The 21,379-nt window shown below is 38.3% G+C and overlaps 3 protein-coding genes across 3 annotated transcripts; 2 read left to right on the top strand and 1 right to left on the bottom strand.

The window, feature by feature from the left end:
• The first annotated feature begins 5,649 nt into the window (after positions 1-5,649).
• LOC140785153 (homeobox-leucine zipper protein ROC5-like) lies at positions 5,650-10,409 on the top strand. Its single transcript, XM_073132911.1, has 9 exons — positions 5,650-5,875; positions 5,982-6,172; positions 6,264-6,381; positions 6,477-7,181; positions 7,297-7,398; positions 7,495-7,710; positions 8,863-9,040; positions 9,172-9,542; positions 9,648-10,409. Exons 1-9 carry the CDS (start codon positions 5,783-5,785, stop codon positions 10,002-10,004), a joined length of 2,331 nt encoding a protein of 776 aa, XP_072989012.1. The 5' UTR covers positions 5,650-5,782; the 3' UTR covers positions 10,005-10,409.
• Positions 10,410-11,319: 910 nt separating this feature from the next.
• Positions 11,320-17,715, top strand: LOC140783711 (shaggy-related protein kinase epsilon-like). The gene is made up of 13 exons (XM_073130691.1): positions 11,320-11,603; positions 11,826-12,119; positions 12,202-12,294; positions 12,728-12,787; positions 12,873-13,145; positions 13,272-13,346; positions 14,063-14,119; positions 14,192-14,332; positions 15,777-15,827; positions 15,920-16,015; positions 16,080-16,163; positions 16,956-17,058; positions 17,185-17,715. Exons 1-13 carry the CDS (start codon positions 11,544-11,546, stop codon positions 17,238-17,240), a joined length of 1,443 nt encoding a protein of 480 aa, XP_072986792.1. The 5' UTR covers positions 11,320-11,543; the 3' UTR covers positions 17,241-17,715.
• A 305-nt stretch (positions 17,716-18,020) lies between these two features.
• Positions 18,021-20,285, bottom strand: LOC140783712 (replication factor C subunit 2). Its single transcript, XM_073130693.1, has 7 exons — positions 19,975-20,285; positions 19,746-19,852; positions 19,561-19,662; positions 19,274-19,469; positions 18,836-18,964; positions 18,560-18,754; positions 18,021-18,472 (listed from the first exon to the last, which is right to left on the bottom strand). Exons 1-7 carry the CDS (start codon positions 20,146-20,148, stop codon positions 18,362-18,364), a joined length of 1,014 nt encoding a protein of 337 aa, XP_072986794.1. The 5' UTR covers positions 20,149-20,285; the 3' UTR covers positions 18,021-18,361.
• Positions 20,286-21,379: the final 1,094 nt, after the last annotated feature.

Here is a 21,379-nt window from a genome sequence, read left to right as displayed (position 1 = left end):
ACGCGTTTTAATTTATTAATTCCCACAAACTTATCATCACATTCGTCTCAAGTCGTACACTAATTGTGTAATATCTATTTGGTTATAGGATTGACTAATAAAACCAATATTTTTTTTTAATAATATAATTATATTAAATAATTGGGACAACTCTTCTGTTAAAACGAGCTATCACGGGTCAACTTCAATACACTAGTTATATCATCAAGAGTTTAAACTTCACCAGTGGAATAGGCATAAATTTATTTCAAAATAAGACTCTCTATATTTGTATAGTAATCAGACAATAAATTATCTCAACTATTAATTTTTTTTAGCCAAACTATCAACAATAAAATTTAAAGATCTATCAGTAAAAGAAAATAACAAATGCCTAAATTTTATAAACACTCACGGGAAGGTAAAGCCCTACTCCCATTCATAACGGTTATTTTATAAAATATACTAAAATGATTTTATTTTTATGTCACACTAAGAATAATAATTATATAATTATATTAATTTACTATAATAGTCTAAAGTGATATAAGTACTCTTATGCAAATTTTACATCCCCTAATATAATTTTAGTTACTTGTGATAGTGATTGGACTCTAGAGCATTAATCGAAACTCACATGGAATGCAATTGCAATGGAATAGTTTGGTTTGGGTCATTTGCTGTCCTATGAGCAGTTTGGCAGAGGGTGCGATCGTTTGGTCAAAGATTGGTGGGTGGCGATTGTCGCGTAGAAAACAAACACACTTTTTGGTAGAATAGGAGGAGTTGTTGAATGAATACGCATCATCGACACCTGGCCCTGGGTCCTGGGTCCTGGGAGAACGTTTCGTTTAGTGCCTTGCCTTTCGAACGAAGCTAAGGTAGGAGCAATTTTCTTGCATTTCGAACCCTCCAAAGAAAATATTCATGGAAGAGGAACGACAGGAAAAGTAGGACCTATTTTGCTAGCACTTCGTTTATTTAACTTGAGAGCTAGTCCAGCCCAAGACTCTTATGATTTCGTTATTGGGCCAGCCCAATTATTCTATTGAATTAAAAATAACCCAACTTAAGAGCTTGGTTAGAGTGTCGAGGGTGAAAAAGGGTCCGATTAACTTTGATCCGACCCATTATTCCACTCGATTTCGATAAAAAATTTCTATATACGGTCGAATATATTTTTTGGATACGGATATCGGATATCCATTTACCCGCATATATTTTTTTTAAAATGATTTACAGTTTTTAGTTTATTTATTTAAATAGTAAATATTAATATTATTACTAATAATATATTATATATTATTTATAGAGATTAATTTATCTAATTTTACATATTTGACATACAAAAAATTTATTTGTTATAAAACTCTTAATATTTTTGTATTAATTATATATAAATAAAATATTATAATTCTTTTAAATTTAATCAATATCTGTTTAAGATTCAATTTTCTATCTGAAAATTATCCGTATCCGTTTAGTCAGGATATGGTTTTAAATTTTGCTATCCGTCTAATATCTGTATCTGAATTCGTATCCAGACTAAGAATATGAATTAAATTGAGTACTATCCGATCCGTTTTCACCCTTACCAGTAAGGCTCGTGACCTCGGCTCGATTTAGCTTTAGCTTGATATATATTTTTAATATGTTATCATATATATTGTCTATCTTATAATATTAAGTAATGTATTGTAGCATGGGTAGTTATATTATTCAATCTCAAATAAAATGACTTAGGAGTTACATCCTGAGACGGAAGCTTGTCGACCATGGAATTATAAAAAAAGTTTCTGAAAGTGAAGAAGACGACTTAGTAATTCGTCTGACAATTTTGCCATGCAAAAAAGGGTAAAGAAATGGATGGGTTTGATTGCAACCACATGAGTGAGATGAATTTAAACAAAGCTCACTGTTGGGAGAAAACGAGATTAGCCAATTTTGTCAGCTTCATCATTCAATCTGTTCACATTATTTAGAAACTTTAAGTTCTATTAAAACATATATATTTTACGATAAGATTATAGTTTATCATTTATCTCCATATAATTAGGCCAAAATTTAAAATGCTAATTGAATTATTATTTTTTCACTAAACTTTGTTATAGTTCTAAAGTACATGCAACTGATATTAATGATGTAAATGCTCCTTCTTATCTTTTATTTTTATAACTATCAATCTTTCTCATGTTCAAATGTTTAATCGTTCTAATAGATAAGTTTCTTAGCAGTTACTTTTAATGAAAAAAAAAACTAATGGTTTTACTTATAAATACATAGGGTTTATTTGACACGTTACAACGTTCACCCGAGGACACCTTGATCTTTGACCTAATTACGAAGAGTAAAAATATCTTTTTGTATCTCTGTAAGCTTGTAATTGTCATTAGGAATTGTATAGGTATTTAATTTTTTCAACTCAAGTATTTTGCTTTTATTAAACTTAAAACACATTCTACTGTTAGTCGACTTAATCGACACTTGCCTTACGTATATAAGTTCATTTAACTACTTATACACAATGACTACAATACATTTACGTAAATTAACTCATTTTTATAATAGTATTGTGATCATCTTCTAATGGGCAACTTTACCGAGGGTACTCGTAAGGCCAGTTGGAAAAATTAATCATGATTTTAATATTAATTTTATATAAATTTTGAGCATAAATTTTAGTGGGATTCACGTGTTATTTATAAAAAATTAATAGTGAAATAGATAAAATTCAAAGAGTCATTAATTTCCATCAATTAGATAGAACTTGATACACCAGAAAATAAGGGAAATAGGGTAAGAACTATAAGAATTAGTAGGTGTGTATTATAGATGGGACTATAATTATAGTAACATAGCATCCTAAGCATAATAAAAGAAAGATGAGATATATAGCATTGCTTTACAAACAAGTCTCTTTGGTCGATTACCGCTACACTATAGATAAAACAACATAAGTTTAGAAATGCCGAGCACTCGATAATAAGCCCAGATAGCTCGGAATACATACACGTTAGTGACAGAGTCAATTTATTATGTTGAAATCGCCTAAATGTTCCATTTGAGCGACCTGTGAAACCTAGAACAAATAAAAACAATAAAGAAATAAATGGAAACAACCAGAAGGGATAAATATGTCGATTGCATTCATGAACAAAAAATTTATTTTCTCAAAACATAGATGAAAAATCTAAAATTAGCGGAGTCGTGGTAAGTCTAGTGATCTAGAGGACATAGAACTGTACTGAGGAAGATCTCGAACAAAAGTGAGCCAGAGACAGTTCAGGTAGGACAATAGTGAGTTGCAGAAATGAGCTAAAACCAGGGTAGGATAGTTTTTCTAGGATGAAAAATAATGCAAACCATAGCATAGCACTGCCAGGGTTTGGCGCGAGAAATTGGTATATTTTACTTAGCGTCAACACCTCGATTATAGGTGTACTTCATCATCTTTTCAAAAGGTTGCTTTGTTAGTCAATGGCGAAGTATACTCTCCGAAGTGTCATTTATCCTTGAAAGTTACTTTGTCGCCGATCTTCGTAAGAATTAAAGCTCAAAGTGTGGAACTCGTGGCTTTCTTCTTCTTTTTGAACAATATCTTACTCCTTCGGACCTTTTTTACGATAATGCCAACTTAATCATCTATTCCGCGTAAGTGTTTGGAATCATTCGGAGCAACTGACATTATATATAATTATTAATAACTTTCAACAACGAACTCTCATGCAATGTTCGGTAATCGAACTTCATCAATCAATAAGATTCTAGTAACCTCTCCAATTTATCGATTATAAACAAGATAAATAAAGGAAAAAAAATTGACTAAGTGTTCATAAGACTTTCTTTACAAAAGAAAAATAAATTATAGAGAGTTGCAACTTAACGTTTACACGTCATGCCTCCCTTTATGGCATCGTGCATAAACTTTCTTGTACGAGGAATTTAATCAGAGCTACTGAGACACTACACCTCGCCAATAAATAAAGAGTGCCAACTCTTGACAAATTTATTTATCTAACTCCATTGTTAAATAGGATTATGATCGTGTTTATTATCTCAATTGCTTCATAACTCAGAAATTAGTTTATTTTTCATTACTTATAAACCAAATGATCAATTTATCCTTCTAAATAATTTGTATATAATTCAAATAGATTAGTTTATTATTTCAAATAACTCACCTATATTAGAGAAAAAAATAATCTCAATGACATGTTTATAAAGTAATGATTTGTTCTCCATTGCATCTTAATTATTGAGTTATATCTGTTTATTACGGAAGTCATGATTTAAGTTTTTTATAAATTAAAATTTAATACCACATCCCACTCATGCAATTCACAAAACAATAATAAAAAAATATTAAATATATTTTACTCGATGTACTTATATCTAAAATCATTTTATTTCTTATATAATATTTTATATTAAACTAGACCGAAGTTTTCATCTCATTCAAAATGAGTCTCACCTGAAATATCCAAATGCTTTATATTTGTTAGACATATTAATTTGGGAGAATAATATTATAGGCATTTTAGTGATTTATTATATTTGATAATTTGTTAGAAAATTTTAACTATTTCAAGTAAATAAAAAAAGGAGGTAAAATATATTTAATCGCCCAAAAAGAAAGAAAAAGAAAGAAAAAAAAAAAAACGGCACCCTTATTAATGCTGAAGTGATAGTGCAATATAAGATATGAGCTAGTTAGCATCCGTATCTCTGCGTCTCTGACATTGAAGTACGTCTAACACCAACTCAACGTGAGCTAACATTTGCCTGGCGGACTATCGATAAGCCCAGCAGCAGAATCCAACGACGCTCCGACCCGAATCCAACGATATCCACCGGATCTGGATCGGACCCATGGCCACCTCCCCAGTCCCCACCGTCGCAAATCCAATCTCCACGTCCTTTCGCATCCCCCAACCAATCACAGCAGCCTCAAGTGTGAACCCAAGAGCCCATTCCAAAAGGCGAAAGGCAAAAAGGCTGCAAAGGGTGGGAAAGCAGCCATCAAAGCCTATGAGGTAAGAAAGAACGCTAAAAGGCTTTCTGGGTTCCCTTTTTCTTGGGACGTTTGAAAGAGATGATTTTGGCATTTTGACTCTCTTATTAGCTTCCTTCAAAATTTCACACCTTCGTTTTGTTCGTTTCTCTCTTTCGTAAAGGTGAAGTGGGGACAAAAGCTATGCTGTGTGGTTTTGGCTTTTTTTAACCACAGGAGGTTAAAAAGCTGGAAAGGAGAAACGAAGACCGAGGGGGTTGAAGAAAGAGGTAAAAACAAGGGCGGGGGGACAAGTGGGTTTGCGTTTGGTTTGGAGTTTGGACTTCACTTACCTTTCTACGGGAAAGGCGGAGAGGTGGTGGTCAAGGTCAACCGACGCTGCTTGTATTTTCACTACACCTCCTGCCATTTCTTATAAGCTTCGATACTTGGGTTCGTGTGTCTGTGTGGTTAGGGTTTTGGGTATAGAGGCCATTTGAGTCTTCTTCGTAAACCCACTTTAATAGATTTCTATTTCTTCCATCTTTTGGGTCTTCTTCCTTTTTGTCTCTTTAATCGCTTCCATTTCCATCATTTGGGTCTTGCCGTTTAGTTTCTTGCGTTGTAGGGATCTCGCTGCGTGTCCTCGGGGATGGAAGTTTTTATTTTTTATTTTTTGAGTCGGTAACCGAGACCTTTTAATAGATCTAGTACTCTATTAGGGGCTTAAAAGGTACCTGCCTTGGAACCAGGGGAAAGAGATTGGTCGACAAGAAAAACCGAAGAAGGATAGAAAAGAGAAGACAATCTCGGATGAGTTTTGGGGGCTTATTTGGTAGCGCCTCTGTTGGATTACTACCACAAGGCATCTCCATGTTGAGCTCCCCTGCACTCTCTTTAGCCTTGGTATACCACCATCTCTTTCTCATTTTTTGTTTCTTTTTGTTCAACTTTGTGGTTGGTATAGCTCTTTTGGGTAACTTGGGAGGTGGGTTTTGGTTCTATTGTGCAGCAAACCAATTTGGAGTCGCAAAAACGAGGTTTTGATGCATTAAATGGCAACAAGGAGGACGAGAATGAGAGCAGATCGGGGAGTGACCACTTGGATGCACTCTCTGGAGACGATTGGGAGCAGGAGAATCCTCGTAAGAGGAAGAAGAGGTACCATCGCCACACTCCTCAGCAGATCCAAGAACTCGAAGCGTAAGAAACCCATCCACCTTTCTCCTTTCTTTCACTTCTATTACCCTCGTCCCATATCGTTTAACTTCGTGAGCTTATTCGCCTACTTTAGGCTTTTCAAGGAATGCCCACATCCAGATGAGAAGCAAAGGAATGAGCTTAGTAAAAGGCTTTGCCTGGAGAGCCGCCAGGTCAAGTTCTGGTTCCAGAACAGAAGGACCCAAATGAAGGTAACCATGATACCATAGCTCTTACAAAAAAAAAAGGCTCCTATAATTTCTTTGGGTATTGATTTTCTTCGCAAAATATTTGTCTCACATCTTAGACGCAATTGGAACGCCATGAAAATGCCATCCTTAGGCAAGAGAACGACAAACTCCGAGCCGAGAACTTATCGATTAGGGAGGCGATGAGAAATCCTATATGTAGCAACTGCGGTGGGCCGGCAGTGCTCGGCGAGATATCTTTGGAAGAACAACATCTAAGAATTGAGAACGCTCGCCTTAAAGATGAGCTCGATAGGGTCTGTGTTCTTGCTGGAAAATTTCTGGGCAAGCCTCTCTCGGCCATGACTAATGATCCACTAAACCTTCCAATGCCAAACTCATCGTTAGAATTGGCTGTTGGCACTAATGCTTTTACTGGTCTCAGTCCAGTTCCTACAACTTTGCCTGCGTTGACTGATTTCGCCATTAGTGCTTCAAGTCCATTGGGGAGTGTCATTAGCACTCCTAGTAGGAATGTGGGTGCCATGGCAGCTGGATTGGACAAGTCCTTGGAGAGGTCAATGCTATTGGAGCTTGCCCTAACTGCGATGGATGAACTGGTTAAGATGGCACAGATGGGTGATCCTTTGTGGATTCCTAGCTTGGAAGGCGGCAAGGAGACGTTGAACTACGAGGAGTACTCGCGAGTGTTTCCTCGATGCATTGGGGTAGCGAAGCAAGTCGGATTCGTGTCTGAGGCCACGAGGGAGACCGACGCCGTGATCATTAACAGCACGGCGCTCGTCGAGACTCTAATGGATGCGGTGAGCATGAGGCTATTTCTTAGTAGATTTCTACTATTTCCATATTGATCTGAATGCATTTTGCTAGCCAGAATCCATCGCAAGAATTAAGTTATATGCATGTGTCTCTTTGCAGACCAGATGGGCCGATATGTTCCCTTGTATGGTTGCGAGCACGACTACTACTGAAGTGATATCTAGCGGCATGGGTGGCAGTAGAAATGGTGCATTGCAACTTGTAAGTTGGGGACTTCATATATATTTACTTGTAGGTGTCGTTTTTAGTTCTAATTCAACACTGTGTTACTGCACTTGCCATCAATATCTCTGCCAGATGCATGCAGAGCTTCAAGTTCTTTCGCCTTTAGTTCCTATTAGAGAGGTCAACTTCCTCAGGTTCTGCAAGCAGCTTGAAGAGGGTGCTTGGGCCATCGTAGACGTTTCTATTGATGGAATCAGGGAGACCCCATCCACTCTTCCTGCTAATATGAAATGCCGCAGGCTTCCTTCTGGATGTATGGTGCAAGACTTGCCTAATGGCTACTGTAAGGTACTCATTCCACTAATACACTTCCAGTTATTTTTATATTACATGCACTGCATGCTAATAACTAGTAAATGATGGTGTTCTTTCTCTCTCTAAACTTTGGAGGTAGCATCTTACATCATGTCAGAAACTCTCAGAGGTGTGTGACTTAGATTAAGGAGCTCAGTGTTATCTGCTTGAGTTACCCATGCATTTGTATATGTTCGTAAGTCAAGGCTGTGTAACTTAGTTTCCAAGGCCTTATTTGGGTCACGAGCCCACGAGCGAGACTCGTCTTGGTACGAGTTTTCTATAGTTGTTGTAGATCCACACCTTTCCCTAAGCGTATTTCTTGTGTTTGTTTAATTAAAGGTATTAGATGCTTCTTCTACTCTTTGGGAGCAGCACCCCTAGGTAGCTTTCTGTCCGCATTCAATTAATTAATCAACGCTATAACAGTCTAATTTTTTGCATTTGATACTTTCAACTTTGGATATGTATACCATACGCGTATGTGAAGATTAGCACTTATAATGGGAGAGAGTTTTTAGTGGCATAGGAATTCTTTTGATAATTTTTCTTTTAAAAAAAGAATCTTTTGATAAAGTTGTGTTGGAGTAAGAGAGTTACACTCGTTTTCTGTTGTATTTCTTGTCTAAGTTTTCCATGGATAATTTTAAACGTTGAATAAGAATTCTTTGGAATTCTCCGAGACTTGCCCTCCAAAGTCCAAACACATCAATTTTGTTCAACCCCTTGCCTTTTGTGCCACACCCTCGTGACCCGGGTTTCTCACTTTACCGTGGAATATCTTATCCCAGGGTTTCCTGGTTAATAAATATTTATTGCTAGCTTCTATTCCCATCTCGTTCCACGTTTTAGGCTTCTTCTCTGATTCCTCTGATTATTGTATATCATCTTTCAAAAGTTATCCATACTTTATTCAAGCCCACGTTAAATCTTATCTGGCATTCGTAATAGTCAAACCTTATGGTGTTAATATAACGCCTCGAGGTGGAAGAGTAAAACTAAAAAACAAGCCTTTGTCCTTTCTCACATGGTCGTATGTCCTCACGTACGCTGTAGCATACTGTGGTCCAGCAGCGGTGTGACCTCATGCAGACATATGTGAGTGCGTATTAATGAGCTAACGGACGCGACGGCGCGCGCATGCAGGTCACGTGGGTGGACCACGCCGAGTACGACGAAGCCGCGGTACACCAGCTCTACCGTCCTCTGCTGCTCTCCGGCTTGGCTCTCGGCGCGCGGTGCTGGGTCGCCAATCTCCAACGCCAATGCGAGTGCCTCGCTACCCTCATGTCCTCTTCCAACCCCATCCAAAACAACACCTCAGGTAAGAACTTAAGGGTAAATGTAAAATTTATAAAATTATTACACTTAATATCACATTGAGATCGGCGTGAAAAAAAGGAAAAAAAAATGGAAAAGACGTACAAACAGTTGGTGATCATAAAGATCTCGCAGCTATTACTCCAAGCGGGAGGAGGAGCATGCTAAAGCTGGCGGCAAGGATGACGGATAACTTCTGCGCGGGGGTGTGCGCGTCGACGGCGAGGAAGTGGAGCAAGCTAGTCGGGGCGGGGAACTTCGGGGAGGACGTGAGGGTAATGACGCGGCAGAGCGTGGATGACCCCGGTGAGCCGCCTGGGGTTGTGCTCAGTGCTGCCACCTCAGTGTGGGTCCCCATGCCGCCGCACCGTCTGTTCGATTTCCTACGGGACGAGCGGCTTCGGAGTCAGTGGGATATACTATCGAACGGCGGGCCCATGCAGGAGATGGCCCATATTGCCAAGGGACAGCACCAGGGCAATGCAGTGTCACTACTACGTGCTGGTGTAAGTGCTTCACTTTACTATTATGCAGTGTCACTCCAATTATTGGATAATGAGAAAAGTTGTAACTTTTTTTTGGGTGCAAATTCGACCTCCTTTTGAGTGCAGGCCGTCAACGCAAACCAGACCAGCATGCTTATACTACAAGAGACATGCACGGACGCTTCCGGGTCGATGGTAGTTTACGCCCCTGTGGACGTGCCGGCCATGCACCTCGTCATGAGTGGCGGCGACTCTGCCTATGTGGCGCTTCTCCCCTCAGGCTTTGCCATCCTCCCGGATGGCCTGAGCGATAACGCCTCATGTATGCCCAAGGTTGCCGGCTCGCTACTAACGGTGGCGTTCCAGATCCTCGTCAATAGCCAGCCCACAGCCAAGCTCACCGTTGAATCCGTGGAAACCGTCAGCAACTTAATCTCTTGCACTATTAAGAAGATTAAAGCAGCTCTCCATTGTGACAGTTAAAATATGTTTACTTAATTGAGTCAAGAACGAACCGCGCGGGTAAGGAACCTTTGCTAAGTGGTAAGGGAGTATGGGAGAAAGTGGCAGTCTATATTCCTTAGCACAGAGCAATGGTGGTGGTTCGGGAATTGACTCAACTTGTCTACTCGCTATTAATTCTGATTCTATCTATGGTGGACTCTTTGGGACGGTATGTTAGCTAGAGACACAGAGATCGATGTATAAAGAAAAAGTATGATAGAGGCTTGTGTTTGCAGGTTTGTTCCTGTGAGTTCCTGTTCTTTTGGTATTTAAATTGCTTTATGGTATGCCTCAATTGTCACAGTAAACTATAGTTTTTGCTGGATAATTTATAATTTATCCAGATGCCAAGTGTTTGCAATTAAACTTTGGCTCTTCGCATTATTCTGGAGTTATATTACACTTGCTGGAGTTAAACCAACGTAGATCAAGACTCATATCTACTTCCAATTCTAGAACAAGAAGCGAATTTTATTCGGAGGGGTTACTTCTATAAGCAACCCGTTTCCATTAGCAGCGAATAAATAGGAAGGGTACTAAGCTACTAATTAGCATCATTAGTTATTAAACATAGTTAGGATAGAGTATTATCCGTACAGTTTGATGACTCTTGGGCTCAATCACAATACATGAGCAATCCTAATTTTATCGAGTACAAGTTCATTGGATAAGCCCAAGTACCGTATCTATAACTCATCGGCCCATTAACGTCCACTTAAATGAACTCGAGTCCTGCCAGATCTTTTTTCGATGGTTTTCCTTTGCGACAAATACTTGCATGCACATCTTGAGCTTCATTTATTTGGAAAATATAGGTGGATATGCATGCCTCTTTTGGGGGCACTAATCATCTTTATTTCTAACTGTCCAAATTGATATCTATACTAATGTCTTACTTGTTCGCACATCTTAAGTAACATCCTGTTCGCTGTAAACAGTTTGCATATATGCAGGTCAAACAAACCCATGAGAAATAACTAATAACTAATAATTAATAACTACCTCTCTCTTAAACGAATCTTGCAACCGCATCTCACCCGCAAGGCGAGGCGAAACCAAGACAAGCCCCCTGATATTCCGGACTGATGGCACTATCGTAATTAGGACTATTCATTCCTCCATCGTCCGATTCGATTGTTGATTGCATCCGACGGCGTAGAGTTGATGTCAAACTCCGGGTACGAATCCATGGAGGGGAAATAATGATTGGGTATATGGGAGTGCGAGTATTTGACCACGAAGCCAAAATTTTACCACCAAAATAAATAAAAGAAACGGAAAAAATGAGTTATTTGAGAGAAAGGAGACCACCAGCCATTTCTTAATTCTTTTTCTAATTTAGAGAGGGGGAGAGGTATAACCTCCTCCTTTTCCTTGTTTCCATCTCCTTTCTCTCCTCTCCTATTCTTCTTCTTCTTCTTCTCTCTCTCTCCGTTGTGAGCTCGGCGATGGAGAGGAAGAGAGAGGAGAGGGCTTAGGGGTTTGGGATTTGTGTATTTTATACGAAGGGAGAAGAGGATGCATACGCTGCGGCGGCTCAAGAGCATCGCTTCGGGCCGCTCCTCCATCTCCGATCCTGTGAGCCCTACCCTTTCTTATTTCGCTATTTGAAGCATCTGTTATTAGTTTATTTGTCGATTAATCTCTGTATTGTTATTTGTTTGATTCTATGATCAATTCACAAAGGAATCAGAATTTGGTGTTCCTTCTGTAATGGAATTTGCAAAAGAATAAAACCAATTCGAGAAGTTATACGATACGACCTCCCTCTTCTCTCTTCTCATAAATTTCCTATCACAGTGTTCTGACTTGGTAGAATGTTTGCCACCTTCAAGTAAGGGTGGAGACTCTGGCACCAAAAGAGCCAAGTTTGATCAGGATGGTGGAGAGGAACTTCCTACTGAACAAAATCTGATTGAAGACAAATATATCGGTGTAGACGAACATAAGAGATCCGGTAGTGCTGATATTGATGCGTGCGAATCTTCGATGGATCCTACTGCCAGAACTGAAGAGATTGGTGTTAGCCAGCTTCCAAAGGAAATGCATGAGATGACAATTAGAGACGATAAAGTTAACGACCATAATGAGAAGGTCCAACTCAATGCGCCAATGTTTCCTCTTGCTCTATTACATTATATCTGTCAGTTTGATTGATTATAATGAGTGTTTATAGGAGATGGAGGGTTCAATGGTGAATGGAAATGGAACAGAGACGGGTCAGATTGTTACAATGACAACAGGTGGTCGAAATGGACAGCCAAAACAGGTGATTTTTCCCCTGACGTATTTGTTTTTGGTACTTGGCAGCTTCTTGTCTTGTTCTTAACATAACAGTAATGTCGCTCCATCAACTTGTAGTACTTCATTTCCTGATTTTATCAGTTAGTTATGCTAGATTTATTCTGTCCGGGTGTTCTCTTTTCTCTTTGTCTATTTGTTTAGCTGCTTCCTGTAACTTTACTTCATTGATGGTAGAAAATTGTTGGAGTATTTGTGTCATTTTTAACTTTGGTAGTAACACTAATATTCAAGAATTTGTTAGATTAACTTGTCTATGAATTGGTTGTTATATGTAAATTATGTTTTAATATTGGACATTTATATCTTTTTGATTCTGAATCTCTATATCCTCTCGAGCTTTATCTCTCTTCTTTTATTGATCAACTGATTAATAGATACTTTTTGCTAATGGATGTCAGACAGTTTCTTATATGGCGGAACGTATTGTCGGCACTGGTTCATTTGGTGTAGTCTTTCAGGTAAATGGAAATGGCTTTATTATAGTCTGATGTGTGAGGTTTATACTATATTGCGCGTCATTATTTCCCTGCAAACTATGGACAGGCTAAGTGCATGGAGACAGGGGAGACTGTTGCAATTAAGAAGGTGCTCCAAGATAAGAGATATAAGAACCGGGAGCTCCAAACTATGCACTTACTCAACCATCCCAATGTGGTTCAGCTAAAGCATCATTTCTTTTCAACCACCGAGAAAGATGAAGTTTACCTCAATCTCGTACTTGAGTATGTCTCGGAGACTGTTTACCGCATAGGAAAATACTACAACCGGATGAACCAGCATGTGCCTCTTATACATGTTCAGTTATATATATACCAGGTTAATTATCTGCCAGTACATCACACTTTTTAAATTGTCTACTGCTATAGAATGTCTTTTCCATGGGTTGTTTGGAATTAGTAAATTCTATTATTTAATGATGTCTACATGTTCTCTCTTTTTTAGATATGCCGTGCTCTTGCTTACATCCATCGTGTTATAGGTGTATGCCATCGTGACATTAAGCCACAAAATATGTTGGTAAGAGATTTTCTCATATCTTGTCTGTCTTTATTGAAAGTTCTTTCTGGTTGTGTATTAGTCTGATCTGTTCAGTTTTATATACTAGAGCAAACTGTATGGATTGTAACGAGACCTTTTCATCATAGATTAGAAGCATTGTTGAGTTGTTATCACTTCAATCATCTGTAGGGTATCAAATTAGCAGTTTGGGTCTCCAGTAAGAAGCTTCCTGACCTTCATTACCTAGTAGTATGTTTTCAATGTCATCAATTAAAGCTTTGTGATTTAGAGAAACTTATCTAATTATAGTAGGTCCTGGATAATTTCCTCTTACTTTCAAGTTTCAAAACCATGAATCGCGCAATATAGACATGAATCGCTCTCCCTCGAGCAAAATTCTGCCACCATCCTCTATTGCAGGAAGCTAGGAATCTCTGTTCTTAATGCTATATGTTACATGCTGGGTTTGTAAGTCACAATGAAGTTCATGTTGTAGGTCAATACTCACACTATCAATTAGAGATCTCTGATTTAGAGAAATGTGTTTGTGCTAATGTTGATCCTGTTTAATTTCCTTGAATGTTCAACATCGTGAATCGTGCAACATAGACATGAGTTGCAGGCCACTGTCATTAAGCAGCATTATGTCAGAGTAATTGTGTTGCAGGAACCGGTGTTAACAATATAGTTTGAATGCTGGGTCCTATATATTAGTAACTAAGTTCATGTTGCAGGTCAATCCTCACACTCATCAATTAAAGCTTTGTGATTTTGGTAGTGCGAAAAAATTGGTATGTCATTATTTTGAATTTTATCATGTATGATACTCTTTTGGAACCTAACATTTAATTCACCAATTTCAGGTTCCTGGAGAGCCTAATATATCATACATTTGCTCACGATACTATAGGGCTCCTGAACTAATATTTGGTGCGACAGAGTATACAACAGCCATTGATGTATGGTCTGTTGGTTGTGTTTTTGCTGAGCTTCTAATTGGACAGGTGAGCTTTCTGCCAATCTGCTTAAGTTCTTGTATTTCTTTTTTCTCAACAAAGGGAATCTATTGCATTTGATATTAGGATAATTACCATTGAAGATAATGCTTCAAGTAGGTGATAGAATGTGTCTGGTGCTATAAAGTTCATTTAAATGCTCACTATTTTGTCGGCTACCAAGACATACTTCCTATTGTTATATGTCCTCAAGTATCCTCATATGTTGGATCTGGAGCTTCAGTTCAAACAGTGCTTTGTAGCCTTCTTTATGAGGTTTCATTTGCTTATAAGACAGCCCAAATTTCACTCCTCCAAAATTGTACCTTTGGTTGTTTTTCTTTTATTTAGACTGTGTTTTATAAGATGTAAACAGGACCAACTTTCCTCTCTTGCATTTCTGGAGTAACTTAAGTTTTGATTTTTGACCAATTTGACCATTACTCTTGGATAACTAGTTTCTCCTAACATGGCAGCACGAGTTTTGGTTAACTTTCAGCATTTTTGCTTGTTGTTGCTAGTGTCAGTGTAGTATCACTTGATCAACCAGGTTCTCACTAATATCAGTTGAAAACATGGAGCAACAAGGGACACCTAGACAATGCTTGTTTGTTTGCATTAGATACTTCTATCATTCTCAGTTCAATAAATATCAAATAGATAAATGCTATTCAAACATATTTCTTTGTGTAGTTATTTTGTTTCCCTGAGACCAAATTTTAAATTGCAACGAGCCATTAGTGGGGAAGTACTTGTGTGAGATTTTATCATGCTTGCTTAACAATACAAATCCAAGAGATCGCTAACTTTTTGGTTACTTTGCATGTACCTTCTGCTTAAACTGTTCATCCTAGTGAGATTAGTAGTCCATAAACTTGGGTGAATTACAAAGAGCTTTTTGCCATTTCCTAACGTAAAGACACGAAACATAACCAATTGTTTGATAATCATTCTTCACATTGAGCTTTAGAAACACCCTATGGAATTTTCGTCTTTAATATGTTAATTACCATTATGCCCATGTGGCACTCTTGAAGTGAGGCTGTTCAAGTTACATAGACACATACAGAGAAACCTGCTGATCTGATTTGAAACACAACGCTTTGTTTGAAATGTGTAAAATCAATAGTTGTTATAAATCCAAGCAACAAAGGATCATTCAAATGGACGAAGTTGCAGTCTGTTGTGAAATCAGGGGCATGAAGATGCGGCCAGGGTTCCAGTGTGAAGTCTTTCTACCTTTTCTTTTCTTAGTTGAAGTGTGCTAGACCCTTGTTGGGAAAATACTTGGATACCGTAATGTGTTTTTAAACTAGGTAATAAACCATGCATAAACTAGTTGGAATATAATAGATTAAACGTTTCAGCTTTGATGTGGAGATTTTTCTTTGGTAGGTTTCATATAACAGGAATATTCCATTGATCTTTCCTTCTTTACATGAATGGTATGCAGCCTCTGTTCCCTGGAGAAAGTGGTGTTGACCAGCTGGTGGAAATCATCAAGGTCTTGCATAGTTACATTCATGCTGCTTATGGACTATTTTGGTTTTCCTGTGAGATGAACTTGTTTTCAACTGATCATTCTTGTTATACAAGATCCTAGGTACCCCAACTCGAGAAGAGATTAAGTGTATGAATCCCAATTACACGGAGTTCAAATTTCCACAGATCAAAGCTCGTCCCTGGCACAAGGTGAAGATGTTTTAGAGCTTAGGCAAACTAAGATGATTTTCTAAGGATTTTTTTATTTTGCCAGATTTTTAACAAGCGTCTTCCTCCGGAGGCAATTGATCTTGTATCAAGGCTACTCCAGTACTCGCCAAATTTGCGTTGCACTGCTGTACGAATATCTGTCACTCTAAGTATAAGATGCTCCTGAATCTTTTAATTATAAAGAGAACCCATAGTTGCTCTCTTGCATTCTTACCTAGATTTCCATGCATCCTGATTTTGCATGTTTGTCTATAAATAAGTAGGGTATTCCTCTCAAGAAATAGTTCACAGTGGTAATTTCGAAAACATACTGTTGCTAACCTTTGCTTAATCTGTTTATAACTACCTTTGTTCTTATTATGCTAACCTCTTCGGCTAGCAGATGTAGTGTTCATGGTTCTTCCTTCTTGCTTCAGATTGTTCACTTTTGATCAACACAGAAATGCCAACTGTTATCTCTTGTAACTGCAGAGCACTAACATACAACCAAGCCTTTGGGCTTGTTGACTTCTACGTTTCAGAGTTAAATAGCAGAACCTGCATGCGTAATTCAACTTTGTAATATATTGACCTATTTTCATGTAATAAACTGCATATGTCAATTTATTTTGAGGTTTACATCTGTTATCACTATGCTTTATGATAGCTATCTGAACAGCTTTCACTATGCTAGTGTTGATTACAACAACTCGGACGTAAGGAATCCCAGAATAGTTTGCAAATCAGGATCTGCTATCTGCTTGCATTCATTCTGCTGTTAGATGTTATGAAATTGGCATATGCCATTTACCACATCACAGATGCAGCTTGATAAATTAGCAAAGATTAAAAGTGACGTGAAGTAATTAATTATACGGCTATTAATATGTTAAACACTTTGAAATAGCTCAATAAATTAAATGTTGGATCAATGCTGCAGCTGGAGGCGTGTGCTCATCCATTTTTTGACGTGTTGAAAGACCCTAACACCCGTTTGCCAAATGGACGCGCCCTACCTCCTCTATTTAACTTCACTAGCCAAGGTAATTACGTGCCCATTTCCCTTAGCTTCTTTGCATATCTGTTTCAGAATTCCTTCATGTAACTTTATGCCTGAAGTTTATAGTCTGGCTCTTTTGTACATGAACATCATTCTGATGTGTTTGCAGAGCTTGAAGGTGCTTCTCCTGAACTAGTTCAGCGGCTCATTCCCGAGATTAAATGAAGGATTACGGCAGCAGCTGTAGCAGCAGCAACAACATATTATTTTGGTACTCAGTAAAAGGACTCCAATGTGGAAGGTGCAAACATTAGCAAATCTGTCGAGGGTGGAACCCGGCAATGACTCTAATTAAATGATTGAAGAGGCCAACAACCCTAAAGGAAGGGAGATCCATCCATATGATAGATTTTCCACAAGTATTTTCGAGGTGGCTTCATGCACATGGAGAGAGGTGACGTGCTCTTGGCTAATCTATGTTGAATTTATCCACTCCCTGAGATTGTTCTACAAGCCAGCTGCAATTTTGGAAAGTGCCAAGTTAGACACCAACCAGTCTCTGGTTTAGCAATGTATTTTGATAGCAAGAATCTTAATTGTTAGTTACATCTTAATGTTTGCATTCTGTTATTGGTTATGTGGGACACGTATTGGTTCTGAGCTTAAGTTTTTCCGTCTGGTGTCTTTTATGCGTTTCAAAGACCTCCTGTTGGGCTTATGCAAAACGAATATATTGATTAAGCATCAAGCTAAGCTTTGAAAACGATTAGATTCTCTTTAATTGAAATCTTGCTACTAAGCCAGATTCACCCTCAATGTATCTGATTTTTTTTCCAGTATAACTTGCAGCTTCATGGTGCTCAAATCATTGTCGTGCTGTTGGTTCACAGTTGAAAATATCACTTTTTGAAATGAACAGCAGGTCAATTTAATTCAAATCGACCTCAAGTTGAAGGCCCGAATCTGTCCTCTTAATCACTGTAGCAAATCTCAGCTACAATGGGATTCATGAAGCTACTCACATTAATATTTCATCTCATAATCTAACATTCAGCTACAATGGGATACACGCAACTACTCACATCAATATTTCTCACAATCTAACATTTTGTCGGAGCGACTTAACAAGATCTTTCAAAATGAAAATAGATTCAGAGATAATAAAAGACAAAAGGCCAAATTTGCCAGCCAAATGAGTGCAGTCTTCGTCCAAGTAATATGTTTCTGCACCAACCGCTATCACTTCCTACAGATATCCTAACCATATAAGTAGCATGTCTCAGTTAAAAGGTTGAAGTTTCATGATTCCACTAATAGCAGAAAAGGTCTCTCTTCCAAGAAGATACTCATGGGGCTTTTGCAGTCTCCCTAACCAGCGAAAGCTTAGCCAGAAGACCAGAGAGCTGAAGCAGTGAGCCAACACCATCACAGATTCTCATATGGGCAAATCCTGCTTCCTGAACCCAGTGAAGGAAAAGTGCAGTTCTAAATTTTATATCTTGGACAATTATGAAATGAAAGCATCAGTTGCTCCAGTTAGTTACCTTCAAGAATTCCAGCTTCAGATATTCGGCCATGTCATAGTTTTTTATAATGCGGAAGAGAGTGGTAATTATGTCAGTGGGAGAATAGCCCAGATCATAAAGTTGCTTCAGACCAGCACAAGCATCATCAAACTTTCCCTCAAGTACATTACGAACCATACTTTTGACATGCAAGGGATGAGGTTGATCACAAACCTTAGCCAACATTGTAATGGGTATCCATTAGAAAGGCATCAACACCAAATATGAAAGCGAATAATGAAAAATTGATCAAACCTTGAACACATTCTCCTGATTAACAAAACGGAACCCACTGAAGGTAGCCTGCAGATTGTTCAAAGCTTGCCTCATATCACCATCAGCAGTGAATATGATGGCCTCAAGACCTTCAGGCACATAAGGGACCTATTTCATGGTTTTAACAAGACTTAGCAGAATAGATACAGTTCAAACTACAGTAGAAATGTAGTGTAGAGCGAGCTGATAAGATCATATAAGCTCGCCAGTGATGTATGACGAGTTTCATTTCACTAAAAGATGAAGAGCTTTAGATATAAAAGGTGATATAACCTCATTTTTACTAGCTTATTGTTTTAAAATCACCACAAGATGTAATATAACAAGCTAGCTTATAAAGATTGAAGTAATTCTAGGTAAATCTAGGTGGGATAAGAAACATACAAAGACATGCAATGATCCGTGAAGTATTTTTACCTTCTCAGCTGCCACTACGACCATAAGCCGACTAAGAATCTCTTGATCAGACAACCTTGAGAAGCGAACAAGAGCACATCTACTCTGAATGGGCTCTATGATTTTGGATGATGTGTTGCACGCGAGAGCAAACCTCGTGGTGTTTGAATAGATCTCCATCGTCCTCCTCAAAGCTTGTTGTGCCCCAGATGTCATGCTACATATTTCCAACATCAGAGCACAACCATTAAAGATCATAAGAGACAATACCTTTGCCCATATATTATCAAAGAATCCTAACAAAGTACCTGTCCGCCTCATCCAAAATAACGATCTTGTGACGCCCAGGCAAGAGGGTCACTTTCTTCTGGGCGAACATTTTAATCTTGTTCCTCACTACATCAATACCCCTATCGGAATTGGAGCGCAAAAAGAAAACTAACTTGATCCTCGTTAATAACAATGCCATAAAGGAAACAAGCAGTATCAATACCTATCATCAGATGCATTCAACTCAAGAACCGCCTCCCGATAATTAGGTCCTAAGAGCTCATGAGCAAGTGCAAGTATGCTCGTAGTCTTCCCAGTTCCTGGAGGGCCCTAAAGATACAAGACAATTGAAAACCCAAAATGCAAATTAATGACTGCGAGAAACCTGTTCGACGAAATCCCTAACTGGGTTTGCGCAAAAGTGAGGTTTTGGAGATTGCACTGGGGCTTACGGAGAGGATGAGATTCGGCATGTTCCCGTCTCGGGCGATGACTTGGAGGCGAGAGACCGCGTCGGAGTTGCCGACTACGTCGGTCATTTTGGCCGGTCGGTACTTCTCGACCCATGGGATATCGTAGTTGCTGCCGGAGGAGGAGGAAGGAGGAGGGGAGGATGAGGAGGCCATGGCTTTAAGGTTTAGAGAGAGAGAGAGCGAGGAAACCCTTGGGCTTAGCGGTGGAGGGGAGGAGGAGAGAGGTGACTTGGAGACCTCGGCCTTTGGGCTAGGATCCAGCTCGCTCACTAACAAGCCAGATGTGGTTACTGAAGAAAGAGTTGATATATAGAATACTTAGCGTCTTTTTGTGTAAATTATGTATACTTTATTATAGTCTAAAAATTGAAGGCACTTACCATTACAAAACCTAAGTACATAACCTATTTTTATTATTTTTAAATTCATTTCTTTACTTTTAATAAAATATCAGAAAAACTAGTTGGAACTATTGTTATATTTATTATTGGATTTTTAAGAAACACCGTGGTGATTCTATGACCCATAGAGAAATGCTTGTCAGTTGTCAACCTTATTGCTACACTTGAGGCAAAGGAGTACATCTCCCCTCTCCCTTCTCCCTTCTCCCTTTTGATGAATCATACTGATGGTCTTCATTCAACTCTCCATCATAAACAAACATTTTGTTGTCTTACTCCATCAAATTAGCCTTAGGTGTCATACCAAATCCCGTATTAGCTTGATTAAAGAAGGGGATAATATCTCCTCCTTTCACCTCACTACTCGCATCAATAAGCAACACGACTTTATTGCTGCTCTAATCTACTTGTCATGGTATCTTCCATCGTAGAAGATTTTTAGGTTTTTATAGAGAGTTGTGGTGTTAGGAGGTCCGAAATGAAGGATTATTGCTCAACTCTGTCAGTCATGACTGTTGTATAATTTGGTTAAGTTGATAACTAAGGATGAGATAAAAATATCTTTGTGGGCGATGCTGACTAATAAAACTCTTAATTCGAATAGTTTTCAAGCTGAATTTTTAAAAAATATTGAAAAGTTCAATCCGTTGGTCACTTTCTTGAGTCTTACTCCCTTCCCACTAGTTGGGGACTAGTGGGGGCGGATCTATATTTCTCTTGTTCATAAAAAGTGTTAATTTAGCCTAATGTTATTGACTATGAGCCTATTTCCTTTTTATAATGTTAATTGTCAAATTTTATCTAAGATACTTAGAAACATAATTATATAGTTGGGGGCGGATCTATATTTCTCTCAATCGTAAAAAGTCGTAACTTAGACCGAGGTTATTGACTATCAGCCTATTTTTTTTTTGTAATATTAATTATCAAATCTTGTCTAAAATACTTAGAAATATAATTATGTTTTATTTGACTGATATAAT

Source organism: Typha latifolia, chromosome 3, assembly GCF_019914945.1.
Source record: "Typha latifolia isolate L0001 chromosome 3, TyphaL0001v2, whole genome shotgun sequence".
NCBI classification, from domain to species: domain Eukaryota; kingdom Viridiplantae; phylum Streptophyta; class Magnoliopsida; order Poales; family Typhaceae; genus Typha; species Typha latifolia.
Note: the sequence above shows the minus strand (reverse complement) of the source record. Positions and strands in the feature narration are given on the sequence as shown.

Coding starts and splice junctions, on each gene's coding strand:
- LOC140783712 (XM_073130693.1), bottom strand. CDS start 20,148: ATGGCCTCCTCATCCTCCCCTCCTCCTTCCTCCTCCTCCGGCAGCAAC. Junction 19,663..19,745: donor TTGAATGCATCTGATGATAG/GTATTGATACTG, acceptor CAATTCCGATAG/GGGTATTGATGTAGTGAGGA. Junction 18,965..19,273: donor TCGTAGTGGCAGCTGAGAAG/GTAAAAATACTT, acceptor ACCATGAAATAG/GTCCCTTATGTGCCTGAAGG.
- LOC140785153 (XM_073132911.1), top strand. CDS start 5,783: ATGAGTTTTGGGGGCTTATTTGGTAGCGCCTCTGTTGGATTACTACCA. Junction 7,711..8,862: donor TGCCTAATGGCTACTGTAAG/GTACTCATTCCA, acceptor GCGCGCATGCAG/GTCACGTGGGTGGACCACGC. Junction 9,041..9,171: donor CATCCAAAACAACACCTCAG/GTAAGAACTTAA, acceptor AAGATCTCGCAG/CTATTACTCCAAGCGGGAGG.
- LOC140783711 (XM_073130691.1), top strand. CDS start 11,544: ATGCATACGCTGCGGCGGCTCAAGAGCATCGCTTCGGGCCGCTCCTCC. Junction 11,604..11,825: donor GCTCCTCCATCTCCGATCCT/GTGAGCCCTACC, acceptor TTCCTATCACAG/TGTTCTGACTTGGTAGAATG. Junction 12,295..12,727: donor GAAATGGACAGCCAAAACAG/GTGATTTTTCCC, acceptor AATGGATGTCAG/ACAGTTTCTTATATGGCGGA.